The sequence below is a fragment of the Peromyscus maniculatus genome, chromosome 19, assembly GCF_049852395.1.
Source record: "Peromyscus maniculatus bairdii isolate BWxNUB_F1_BW_parent chromosome 19, HU_Pman_BW_mat_3.1, whole genome shotgun sequence".
NCBI lineage: Eukaryota > Metazoa > Chordata > Mammalia > Rodentia > Cricetidae > Peromyscus > Peromyscus maniculatus.
In genome coordinates, this window is record NC_134870.1 from 814,799 (window position 1) to 827,652 (window position 12,854).

At 37.2% G+C, this 12,854-nt stretch overlaps 1 protein-coding gene across 1 annotated transcript in view; it reads right to left on the reverse strand.

Annotated features, from left to right (window-relative positions):
* Positions 1-12,854, reverse strand: part of Rock1 (Rho associated coiled-coil containing protein kinase 1) — a 114,966-nt gene that overhangs the window by 20,717 nt on the left and 81,395 nt on the right. Inside the window, exons 17-23 of the mRNA XM_006994198.4 lie at positions 12,048-12,154; positions 10,275-10,425; positions 7,512-7,672; positions 5,595-5,779; positions 3,653-3,722; positions 1,925-2,019; positions 176-341 (exon numbers count right to left, since the gene is read on the reverse strand). Of these exons, the coding sequence (XP_006994260.1) occupies positions 176-341; positions 1,925-2,019; positions 3,653-3,722; positions 5,595-5,779; positions 7,512-7,672; positions 10,275-10,425; positions 12,048-12,154 (935 nt within the window). The remainder of the gene's footprint in view (positions 1-175; positions 342-1,924; positions 2,020-3,652; positions 3,723-5,594; positions 5,780-7,511; positions 7,673-10,274; positions 10,426-12,047; positions 12,155-12,854) is intronic.

Consider the following 12,854-nt stretch of genomic DNA (forward strand, 5'->3'; position numbering starts at 1 on the left):
TAAGAAAAAAAGCCCAGTGTACTGAATCAGATTTCCCACTATTATCAACTGTTTTAGATAAAATAAACACAAGTGCAGAAAGGTCACTCTATCAATACATATACACCCCGATACTTTAAAATGTTACCTATTTTGACTTCAATCAATTTCAGCCAGATAATCACCTATCACTTACCCTACTAACAGTGTGATCTTTATCTGTAATTTCTTGCCTATTTCTTGAAGCAGCTTTCTTGCTTTCTTGAGTCAACTCAAAATACTGTTCTTCCAGAATTCCTCGAGCCAATTGCTCAGACTCAGCTTTTGTTTCTGCTAGATCCAACTGAGTAGAAAGAGTTTCTCTGCAACAGTTTTAAATGAAATGAATAATAAAAAAAATCAGTTCATTTTCCTTACTTGATCACATAAATGACAATAACTATCTTGCTAGACATGGTAGCCTACATCTGTAGTTCTTTGTTTTGTTTTTTCAAGACAGGGTTTCTCTGTGCAGCCCTGGCTGTCCTAGAACTCACTCTGTGGACCAGACTAGTCTCAACTTGAAGATCTACCTGCCTCTGCCTCCCAAGTGCTGAGATTAAGTGTGCAGATTGCCCAGCATACATCTGTAATTCTAACAACTGAAATCTTGAGGCAGAGAGACTGAGAATTCAAGGCTAGCCTGGACTACACAGTGAGATTCTCTCTGGAAACAACAACAGACCTAAAGCATGCACATAATTCTGCACAATTTCCTCTAAATGACAGAACCAAGGACTTTACTTCTTAAAATAAACTTTAATCCGCCACAAAATTTTTATGAAAGTAATGACTTTAATTTGTTAAGCCATTTACTTTTAGAAAAAAAAAAAAGACTCTGCTCTGGTCTGGAATGTGAGGCAAAGTTTAAAAGCTATTGTTTGACCAGGAGGTCAGATTCAAGACACTTACGCATATCACTAGTCATCCCTATTTCTACTGGTAGGAACTCTGGGCAAGTTCTTTACACATTCTTTGTAAACTGAGAGGGCTAAACTAAATTATATGTAAGTAACTCAATGAGATTATGAAAACATACAGATTCAAACAACTTTAAACAATCTAGAAATATCAGAAAGCACACTTTGAAGTTTTTCAGAATTGCCTGAGTATGGTGGTCATGTCTAGAATTCTATCATTTGGGATGTGTGTTAATATTCAGGCATCTGCACTGGCCTGCCCTTAGGGTCCTGACAGGATACACCTCAGTTGCAGCCACCAAGAGCACCCCTGTGAGCATCTGCTTTGTTTCCTTATAAAAGGCGGACCTTGTACACCTCCCGTCTTGCTCTTTCTCTTTCTTCCTCATCCCCCTTCTCTCTCCTCCCCTCAATAAACCTCCCATGTGGCCCTGTTGTATGGTGTGACTCCTTCCGCTTGTTTTTAAAATACAACAACGTGGAGGCAGAAGGACTGATTAAGGCCTTGGACACAAGAGATTCTGTCTCAAAAAACTAACTTTTCAGAACTGACATTTACACTGGGACTACGTTACTTTCATTTTTCTGTTTGTCCCAAAGACCCTCTCTTAGATAAGCCATCTTGGTCATGTGTATACTTCATTAATTTTTGTAGGTATATTTGAGGAAGAATTATCCCTAACTATGACCACTACTACCTCTTTTCTTTTTATTTTTTTAAAAAATTATTTATTTTTATTTTATGTATATGAGTGTTTTGCCTGTATGTATGTAAGTGTACCATGTGTTGCCTGGAGCTTATGGTGGCCAGAAGAGAAAGCCAGATGCTCTCAAACTAGAATCTTAAGGTAGACTAGTCTGATTTGCTAATTGATAAATTAGCCCCATCAGAATGATGGCACCTCTACCCTCTATCTTTCAACTTAAATTTATAAATGCCTTTCTGAAGTAGATTCCTGTTCTGTTCCAAAGCAACATGAACATACTTTTCGCTTTGCAGCTCCTGTATTTTCCTTAAATTTTCTCTGTTTTTTTCTTCAATTTCTTCTTTAAGTTCTTTTACCTGGGTTTTATAAAGTGTCTGTAAAAACAAGTGAAAAAAATGAAGTGTTTAAGGTGAGTTATAAATAGTTCAGCAATTTCTTTCATTTCATGTGCACTGGTGTTTTGCCTGCATGCATGTCTGTGTGAGGGTGTCAGATCCTCTGGAGCTGGAGTTACAGATAGTTGTGAGCCACCATGTGGATGCTGGGAATTGAACTGGGTCCTTTGGAAGAGCAGACTGGTCCTAAACTGCTGAACCATTTCTACACTCCCAATTTAACTTGTTTTAACTTTTAAGATAATTTAAATAGCTCACAACTATCTCTAATTTCAGCTCCAAGGGATTCAACATTCTTACATAAACATATATGCAAGCAAAATACCAATGCACATAAAATAAAAATAAACCATTAAAAACAAACAAGCAGCCAGATGTTGATGGCATACGTCTTTAATCCTAGTATTTGAGAGATAGAGGCAGGCAGATCTCTGTGAGTTCGAGGTTAGCCTGGTCTACAGAGTTGAGTTCCAAGACAGCCAGGGCTGTTACACAAAGAAACCTTGTCTCAAAAAAGCAAAAACAAATAAACAAAACAACAAAAAACTCAAATAAGTGGTGATGGCACATGCCTGTAATTCTAGCACTCAGAAGAAAAAATGCAGGCAGACAGCCAGAGCTACACAGAGAAACCCTGTCTTGAAAAAAACAAAAACAAAAAAACCAAACACCCCCACAGACAAACAACAACAAAAACAAGTTAAATCCACCCATTTAAGTACATGGAAAGGCTTGCAGGATAAATCATACTAGGGGGCACAATTTGATAAATGTTAAATTGAAATGAAATGGCAGAACACAAGCTCTGCAACCAAGGAACTTTCCCCACCAAATTCAAAAGCTTCAAAACCAAACAAATTCATATAAAACTATAGACTGAGCTAAACAGGAAAAAGATATTAAGCATTAGTTATTTCTACAACCTAAACATGCTCATGAGCACACATATGAATTAGTGCTTATAGGCAAACAGAGCCTCTAACAAAGACTTTTTTTTAAAATTTTGTTTTACTTTTTTTGATAAATATGAAGAGCTTAGACTGGGCTCTAATTCCCCATGTAACTCAGGCTGGACTGGAACTCAAGGACCCCCACCCCACCCTAATTTAGTCTTCAAGTGCTGGGCATTAGGCATGTATTTCCATGCCCAGCAACCAAGTCTTTGAGACAAGGTCTTACACTTTGTAGCCTATGCTTCCAAAGCACTGTGATTAAATGCCTGCATCACCATGCCCAACTATCAAAAGTTTTATTTACAGCTGTAATTTGATGGTAATTAATTGCTGAAAAATTACACAATAGTTTTTTTTTCCCTCTCCACAATTTATATAGACCACAAACTTTGAAAAGAAATACAATTTCCAGAAAAAAACTCTAAATATCAAGCAGTGGTGACACATTCCTTTAATCCCAGCATTTGGGAGACAGAGGCAAGCGGATCTCTGTGAGTTCTAGGCCTGTCTGGTCTACAGATCGAGTTCTAGGACAGTCAAGGATACATAGAAAAAACCCTGTCTTGAAAAAAAAAAGTCAAAAAACAAACAAACAAAATTCAAGTTTCTTGTTTAAGTAAGTTTTTAGAGCCTCTATATTAAAAATGATTTTCACTTACAGAGAAATACTGCTCAGCTTCAAGTTGATCTTGTAACTCCCGCATCTGCCCTTCATTTCCTCTGTATTGCCTTTAGATAAAAGAAAAGCATCAATCAATTTTTCATATTACATTTCATTTAAGTAGCTAAAAAACAAAAGGTTTGATAAAATAACTTCTGTACAAAACAAATTTCAGCACCATGTTACTTTCCTAGATCATCTAGGGAGGCCACACTGCCTGGCTCCATCTTGCGCCTTATAAAATAATGCCATGCAAAGCACAGGCCCCTTCGTAATGAAAGCTTTCTTCAGAGCACATTAACTCCAGATCTCTACAAACCATAAAATGAAACTGACACTGCTCTGGTTTGCTTTTTCCCTATAAATATTTGTGGAAGAAAGGCAGAACTACACTTTACAGGCAGAAAAAGTCACAGGAATGTACTTTAAATGTTTTGTGTAGTAAACAATTAAAAGCAGAGATCATAAATAATTTAAAGTAAAAAATAAAGTGTAATATATTTTGGTAATTAATACAGGAAGGGGTATAAAAATAATTATGTAGGGATATAAAAGGTAAGGAAGTGCAGTATCTGTTAAGGAGAAAGATAAAATATGTATCACACACAAAGAACACACCTCACAGGAAAAAGGATACTCTTAAGAGAGAAACAGACTCAAATACAGAGGAACACAATGGAACTCGGAACTCGAAGACCAAGATTTTCAAGGATTGCTAATTTTATCCCAGGCTGTTAGGCTTTAACATTAGATAGAAATTTCTTTGTAGTTTAGTAACAAGCCATGTAGTTGATAGAAAGTACATTATAAACATCTACTGAGTATTGAGAGTTGCTTGGGGGAAAAAAGTGTCAGTTTCATTTTTATGGTTTGGAGAGATCTGGAGTCAATGTGCTCTGAAGAAAGCTTTCACTGCGAAGGGGCCTGTGCTTTGCATGGCATCATTTTGTAAGGGTCAAGATGGAGCCAGGCAGTGCGGCCTCACTAGATAAGCTAGAAAAATAACATGATGCTGAAATATTTTTCTCATAGAAATTCTTTTTATCAGTGGCATATATATTAACTGGTAAAAAGGGGGCTTCTAAATGAAGAAAAGAAATTTGCCAATACAAATCCAACTTAATAAAAACTGAAAACTTATCTCAATAAAACAGACTTGATGGCAGTAGTGGCTCACGCCTTTAATCCCAGAGGTAGGCGATTCTCTGAATTCAAGGCCAGCTTGGTCTACAAATCGAGTTCCAGGATAACCAGGGCTACACAGAGAAAACCTGCCTCTCCGGGGGTAGGGGGTGGGACGGGACTCCAAAAACAACAAAACGGGCTTAAAAGTATGATAACATACACTTGGAGGAAATAAAATCACTACTTGGTGTAAGGAATACCCATCTTTCCTATTATGTTTTTAAAGCAGGCCCATGGTACCCTGGCTTTGTCTTCATCTCAGGTAAGCAAGCACATGGCATCTCAGCAGTAATAGGAAAATACAAGACTGCAACTCTGAGAAGAACCAAAGAAACAAACAACCCCACCCCAAGACTATGTCAATCATAATCTCTAAACTAAAGCCATCTGGAATACTTCCTATCAAGTAGGGCAGCCTTCATTTTTGTATGCTAATCTGGAGAGATATGATGACATGTATAGATATGAAAATCATTAGAAAGTCTATTAGAATAGACTGACTGTAAAGCCTTACTAATCTATGTTTCTTCTTTAAATACCTGTAATTTTAACCTAATAAGCCTGTCCTTCCAAAGCCTGAACTTCCTTGCTAACCTTTTTTGCAAGTAAATTCTTTTATCACAAAACAAATAAACAAGTAAATAAATACATAAATAAAAATTTGATCTTTTTCACAAATTTTGAGATCTGAACACACAAAATATCAAGTATTTATAGGCCAATGAAAAACCCTAAAAACTACTTTCAAAACTTACTTTGTAAGCTGAGCGAACTCAAATTCTAACAATCTTTTTGCTTCCAATAAAGTATTTATTTCCTGTTTCATCTGTTTTTCTAAACCTTTTAAATTGTCTGCTTCAAATGCTTGAGTCTTCAATTCATTCTGTAACAATAGCCGTTTATTTGATTCCTGTTCCAGCTGCAGGGTGAGATTCTTAACCTATGAATGAGAAAAATGATTGGCATCTTAATCATTTTAGTAAGTTATTAAATATTTGAAAGGATACTAGTCAAACCTCCAGAACATTATTAACCCTTGAACTATTCTAGTTTTTCTTGTGTCAATTACTGCATATTTACTACTAAGTCAAAATAGTATCTAAATTTTAGATATGAAATCTGTGGGAAAAAGAAAAACCTTAATTTCAACTAGTCTGGAAATCCTGGAAAATAATGATAAAAGTCATGTCTGAGGGGATATTCCAAATAGGTATTTTAAGTTACCTGTTCATCCACAAATGTTTATATATTCTATTTTATATGATCTTAAAACTTAGAAAATAGTTAATACTAAATACTTATTAGTGTAGGAACCAATGAACTCAAAATTCTTGCAGCAGTTTACAACCTGTTCATTATCTGCTGCCTACAAGGTGATTATCACGGAGATCATCAAACAGTACACATTCCTTCACCTCCATCTTGTACATGCACCCCTCCTTATCTGTCCCTTCCCTGGATGGTTAGATACTACAGCATGTTCAGATTCAATGAATAATCTTAAACTATGTTTATTCTTCAGTTCCCAAATGCCACAGCGTTAGCAAGACTTTCCTTAATTTTCATAGAGTCACACGTATGTTGTGCATGTAATTATGACTGGTCTTACTAAGCTGTCTATTCCCTAAAAGTATACAAATCATACCTAACTTATTCAACTTAATAACCCCAATTTTGAGAAGCCTTTTAATTAAAAGACTTTTTAATACTTTATGTGTATGGTGCTTAGCCTACATGTTACATCTGTGTATCATGTATGTGCCTGGTGCCTGCAGAGGCCAGAAAAGGGTACTGGATCTTCTGGAACTGGAGTTACAGATGATTGTGAGCTGCCATGTGGGTGCTGGGAATTAAACCCAGGTTCCCTTGAAGAGCAGTGATATCCTTAACATCTGAGCCATCTCCAGCTCGCTCCATGTTCCAAATTTTCAATACATAGTTAGCCTGCTCGCTGGTTTATTTCTATTCTCTTTTTAGTAATTCTATGTAACAAAATAGATTTATTTTTCCTAAAAATATATACATGTTTTCACCAACAGCATCTCTGTAAGTTTTAAAAGAATGCCGGTTATTTTAGAGCCCAAAGAGTCTCCCATGACAGCTCCTTGTGTTTTCTCTGACTTCACTTCCTTTTGCCCATGACTCACCTACAGTACCTTCTTACCAAGTATACAATCTGGACTCCAATGCTGCCTTCAGCAAGTCCAGTCTTGGAAGCTACTTACAAATAATGTTTAAAACACATGTAGTAACCACCAACATATAATAGTCTTTTGTCTTTTTATCAACAGCATCATAACTATGTACTACATGTTTTCTATCAATACATGCCATTCCAAGCAGAAGTTAATTGTTTTTAATTTAATGCTTTTTGAGATAGCATAGATCCTTTTCAATAGTCTTTTTTAAGTTAATAGCTTCTTCAGGAGAAACTAAGACATTTTGATATAGTTGCATGCACTATATCATGCATGTATATGCGGTGATATACAATGGAACAGCTCCTATGGAATGAATAATAGCTATTTGAAATGAAAATTCTAAGTTCTGGGATGACAGTATAGCAGTGAACACATACTTTATTCAAATCTTCTGTTTCAAATACAGTAAGAGTTCCAGTCACAACCTAGTTTCTCTTTTAAAAGATGGATAAAATTAGTACTGTGTCTTACTTCATCTTCCATTCTTTCTTTATTTTCAGTCATATGTTCTAGCTTCTGTTGAGATTGTTTCAGATCAACATCTAGCATAGAGCACTGTTTCTCAGTCTCAACAACTCTATTTTCAGCCCTTTCTCGAGCTTCTCTCTCTTCCTTCAGCTTTTTTTCCATTTCTGCAAGAGAAAAAAGTTACAAACATACATTTAAAGAGCACCTTAATATTTTTCACTTTAAATGGTCTGGAAATTGGCCTTTAAAATCTTTACTGATTTTATCCTGGAACTGTAATAGATATTAATTATAAAAGTTCTAAGGGGATTTTAATTTATATAAGAATATCTGAAGAAAAAAATTAGAAATATAATAATTTTTAAAAAGTCTCAATTTAGCCCTTGCCCAAAGGAGAAGAGAGAATTCAATACCATCTAGACTAGAAGATGAAGAGTGTAATTGGAAAGGATAATAATGAGTGAAATGAAGGTAAAGAAGAGAAAAACATGACTGTAGTCAATCTTTTTCCTGCATTGGTCTGGAAACATTTCAGAGGCTCTTAGGACAGGAACTCTGTACCTCAATGACAAGACTCCATGGTTGCAGAACACCTCTTTCAATTATTATCACAAGATAATGTATGTTTACCAGGGTGCCTTATTCTGGGATATGGTAAGTCAAGTTCTGAAAATTTTAACTTTTCCATAGTCCTGCCAGTGGAGAGCTGCATAACTAAGAAAGTCTTTCTGGTATTCTTGGCGCTTGCCTTTGAGGTGACAATTAGAGTGGAAGTTCATTTTCCCAACCTTATAAATACAGCAGTACTGACATAATCATTACCTCCTAGTTCCCTTCTCTCCAGTCTAACAGAAATCCACTTCACTTATGTTTGTACTCCACATACCCACCCTTGAGTTCCAGACTTACATACCAATTGAGTAGTTAATGTATCCATCTAGATATCTGACAAAATTATCAAAGTTGTTGTTTTAGGGGATGTGCTGAGGTTTGAACTCAGGACCTCAAGTAGGCCTAGCTTGTGTTCTGCCACTGAACCACATCTCTAGCCCCCAAACTTCAACATACTAAATAGTTTCACCCTTCTCTCCACTCCCCAAATCACTTATGCTGTACGCACACCAATCTCTGTCTAGGGTACACCCATCCACTCAGCTGCTCTTGCTTCCTGTCTGTCCTCCTCCCATCCTATGTTTCTCCTTCATGCTCCTGCTTCTTTGCTTTCTACTTACCACCTCTCTCTAATTCATCCTTCCTACTTCCACTGTTCTGTTTTTTTCAAAGCATTCTCCAGATAACAAGAGTAATCTTTTAAGAACATAAATTAAAACTGTAGTTGGAGATAATACAATGGACTAACATTGATCTTAGATACATTTGAAGTAATAATACAATGAGGCAACTGGAAGCTATAAAACAAAGTAAATACAAAGGAATAAAAAAAAAATTGAGGCAAAAAGAGTAGCTCAGTAACTGTGGGAGTCCACAGAAGTTTCCTAGTGAGATCTGAGCTTGCTTTACCAGCAGGGCTCCATAAGAGGATGATTGGACCACAGGTCTGGGAACCAGGTGTTTGGAAGGGTCTACACTTGGCTGTGTCTAGCAAGGGGATGGTCTTTTGCCTCAACCTTTGGCATTGCTAAAAAAAAAAAGGCCTTTTGAACAAAGTTCTGGGATGTTGGGTATTGACCCAGGTCCTCCTGAACCTATCCTGTATTTCTGTCTGTCTCCTCTCCGCTATCTTTCTATCTAGTATTTTCTTATTCCTCTCTCCTCCTCATAGGAACCCTGTAAAAGGTGGGAGATGGCCTCCCACAGATGGTTCCCTGAACAGAGACTTAGGTTTAGAGACCCCCACAAGTAACAATGAGGTCCAGAATGAATTATGAAGAAAAATGAAGGGGTAGATTAAAAAACTGGAAGAAAAGAAGAGTCCACTTGTAGCACGTTTTCTTTTGGGCCACCAACCAGCTCTAAAATCACCACATGGACACTTATTAGTTATCAATGCTTGGCCTATCTTATGCTTGTTTCTTGCTAGCTCTTATAACATATATTTAACCTGTTTCTCTTCTATATTTTGCCTTGGGGCTTTTTAACCTCTTTCATTCTGTATGTCTTACTCCATGTCTGATTGGTTGGCTGCCTGCCTCCCTTGCTTTCTGCCTCATTCTCTCTTCTTCTCTTGTCTCTCCCAAGCCTAGATTCTTTCTCCTATTTATTCTCTCTGCCTGCCAGCCCCACCTATCCCTCCTCTGCCTAGGTATTGGCCATTCAGCTTTTTATTAGACCAATCAGGTGCCTTAGGCAGGCAAGGTAAAGTAGCAACACAGCTTTATGGAATTAAACAAATGCAGCATAAACAAAAGTAACATACCTTTACATAATTAAACAAACAACACATCTTTGCCTAAAGTAATATTCCACAACATAAACAAATGTAACACATCTTTACATAGTTATAGTAATAGCCCACAACATCCACTAACTTTGTTTTGTTTTAGACCCAAGCCCCAAAATCACAATTGCCCTGCCTTAGCTCCTCACGTGCTGAGATTTCAGGTAGGTGGTCAGCATGCCTAGTATGATTTCACTAACTTTAATAGTGAAGATATGGTAGGAAAAATAAGGAAACCATAGAAGGTAAAATTGTGATAAAAAGGGACACTGTAACTTACACTCTCTACCACAGAAATGAAGTTTTGATCAAAAACTGTATAAGCATCATTTAAAACTAATCATAGAAAATATTCATGTGACACTTACCACACATGGCAACAGACTTTGCCTCTTCTATAGACTGGTGCTTGTCAGTTAAACGCGCTTTAGTTACTTTGTGTTCATTTACTTCTTGTTCTAACCTCTGTTGTAAAGACTTGAGCTTGTAGTTCAAATCTATTTCTAAATTATTCTTTTCCTGAAAAATTAGAATGAGAGCCATGGACTATAATAAACTATACAAGAGGCACACAATTAAATCTTATTTCACAGGAGAGGAACACTTCACTAATCCCCTCTCTCTGCCATCCCTCTTCACCGGAGCATTCACCACAGCTGATGCAGAGGTCCCTGTGCTGCTGCTAATAGTCAGGATGGTTTTACACTAATCTTTCCCTTTGTTGTTCAATTTCTGCCTTAAGAAAACTTTTAAAAATGTGCCTAGTCTTACTGTAATTTGTTATGCCATGTTCAGTTGATATCCCTGGGAGACCTGCTCTTTTCTGAAGGGAAACAGAAGATGAGTAGATCTGGGAGAGAGGCAAGATGGGGGGGAGGGACTGGGAAGAGAGGAAAGAGGGGAAATTGTGGTTGGGGACATAATATGAGAGAATTTAAAAAAAATCCCCTCTGGGATAGAACACACCAAAGCAGTGGCTTTTAAAATCATTTCTGAGGGCCGGGAGGTGGTGGGGCATGTCTTTAATCCCAGCACTCTAGAGGTAGAGCCAGGAGGATCTCTGTGAGTTCAAGGCCAGCATGGTTTACAGAGTGAGACCCACGACAGGCACCAAAACAACACAGAGAAACCCTGTTTCGAAAAAAAATTTAAGATCTAGCTAGCAAGAAGCCTGAGCCACTAGGCCATACAGTTTTAATTAAAAAAAAAAAAAACACATAAATAAATAAATTAAAAAAATTCATTTCTGAGGGAAACAATGAAAGTAAGACCTACATCTGTAAAGTAATTGTTTGATCCTCACCTCAGCAATGTACTGAGCAGTAAAATTTTGATAAAAACTCTAAATAAGTGCAGGGGCCACCAGGATGACCCTGCTGGATAAAGACATTAGCCACTAAGCCTGATGACCCTATATAGATCCCTGGAACCTATACAGTAAAAGGAGAGAACTAACCCCTCCCCTATAAGTTGTCCTGACTCCACACATGAGCCAGGAAGCATGATCTTACAGGGGGCTGGGGGGGGGGAGGGAGACATGGGGGGTGATGCACAAGCCAATTACTTTTTATTTTATTTTAAAATTTTTAACTAACAACATGGAATAAGCATGCATGGTCTATTAAGGTCCAGTCGTTTATTTTCTCTTTTTATATGATTTAACATAGCAAGGATTAATACCTTCCTCTTACCCATGTACAAAGGAACTAGGAACGATTTCATTCTTTTTTAATGTGTATCGGTGTTTTCCCTGCATGTATGTCTGAATGAGGGTATCAGATCCCTGGAACTAGAGTTACATGTGGTTGTAAGCTGCCATGTGGGTGCTGGGAATTGAACATGGGTCCTCTGGAAGAGCAGCCAGTGCTCTTAACTGATGAGCTATCTCTCCAACCCTATGAACAATTTTCTTAATAAAAGTTATTTCCAAACCCAAGTATTGTAATTATCTATTAGCCATCCAAGCTTATTAGAGTACGAACAAGAATATGGTAACAAGATGCAAAGTATATCACACATATATTCCCATATACCAAGAAACCAACCACACAAAATACAAACACTACAAATGAATGCTATGAAACTACCTTGTAACGGGTGACAACCATATTATATCATAATTGGGACAGCAAGTCACTTACCTTTTCTGAATGATTAAGCATGTCTTGAGCCTCTTTTCTTTCTCCTTCCACTCTTTCAAGGTTATGTTTGAGATGCTTCACCTCCTCTTGTAAAGATGTAATTCGTGCTATGAAATGAGAAAAAGGTTAAAGCAAAACTATGGTATTATAAATCAGAATTGTGACTATTTGGGAGTGAGGAGGTTGGTGATGGAGGACTTCCAGGTACTTGTTAATGTTCAGTTTTGAATTTTTATTTTATGTGAATCAGTGTTTTGCCTGCAAGTATGTTGTGGTCCACTTGTGTGCAGTGCCAATGGAGGCTAGAAGAGGGAATTGGGTCCACTGGAACTAGAGTTAGAGATAGTTCTAAGGTGCCAGACGGGTACTGGTGACATAAGCCAGATCCTTTTCAAGACCAGCAAGTGCTATAAACTGCTGAACCCATCTGTCTAGCTCAGTGTTCTCAACCTTCTTAATACTGCAACCCTTTAAACAGTTCCTCATGTTGTGGTGACCCCCAACCATAAAACTATTTTCATTGCTACTTCATAACTGTAATCTTGCTACAGTTATGAATTATAATGTAAATATCTGTGTTTTTTGATGGTCTTGGGCAATCCCTGTGAAAGGGTTGATCAAGCCCCAAAGAGGTCAAACCATAGGCTAAGAACCATTGGCCTAGAAAAAAATTAAACCAAGGAAGAACAAGGTTCATTTACTGAAAACTAACATACATTGTTAATGCAGGTGCAGAGGATGATTAAAATTTCAGCCGATAAGTAAATTGAGGCAAGATGGTTTGGGCTCAGCAAATCAAGGATATCT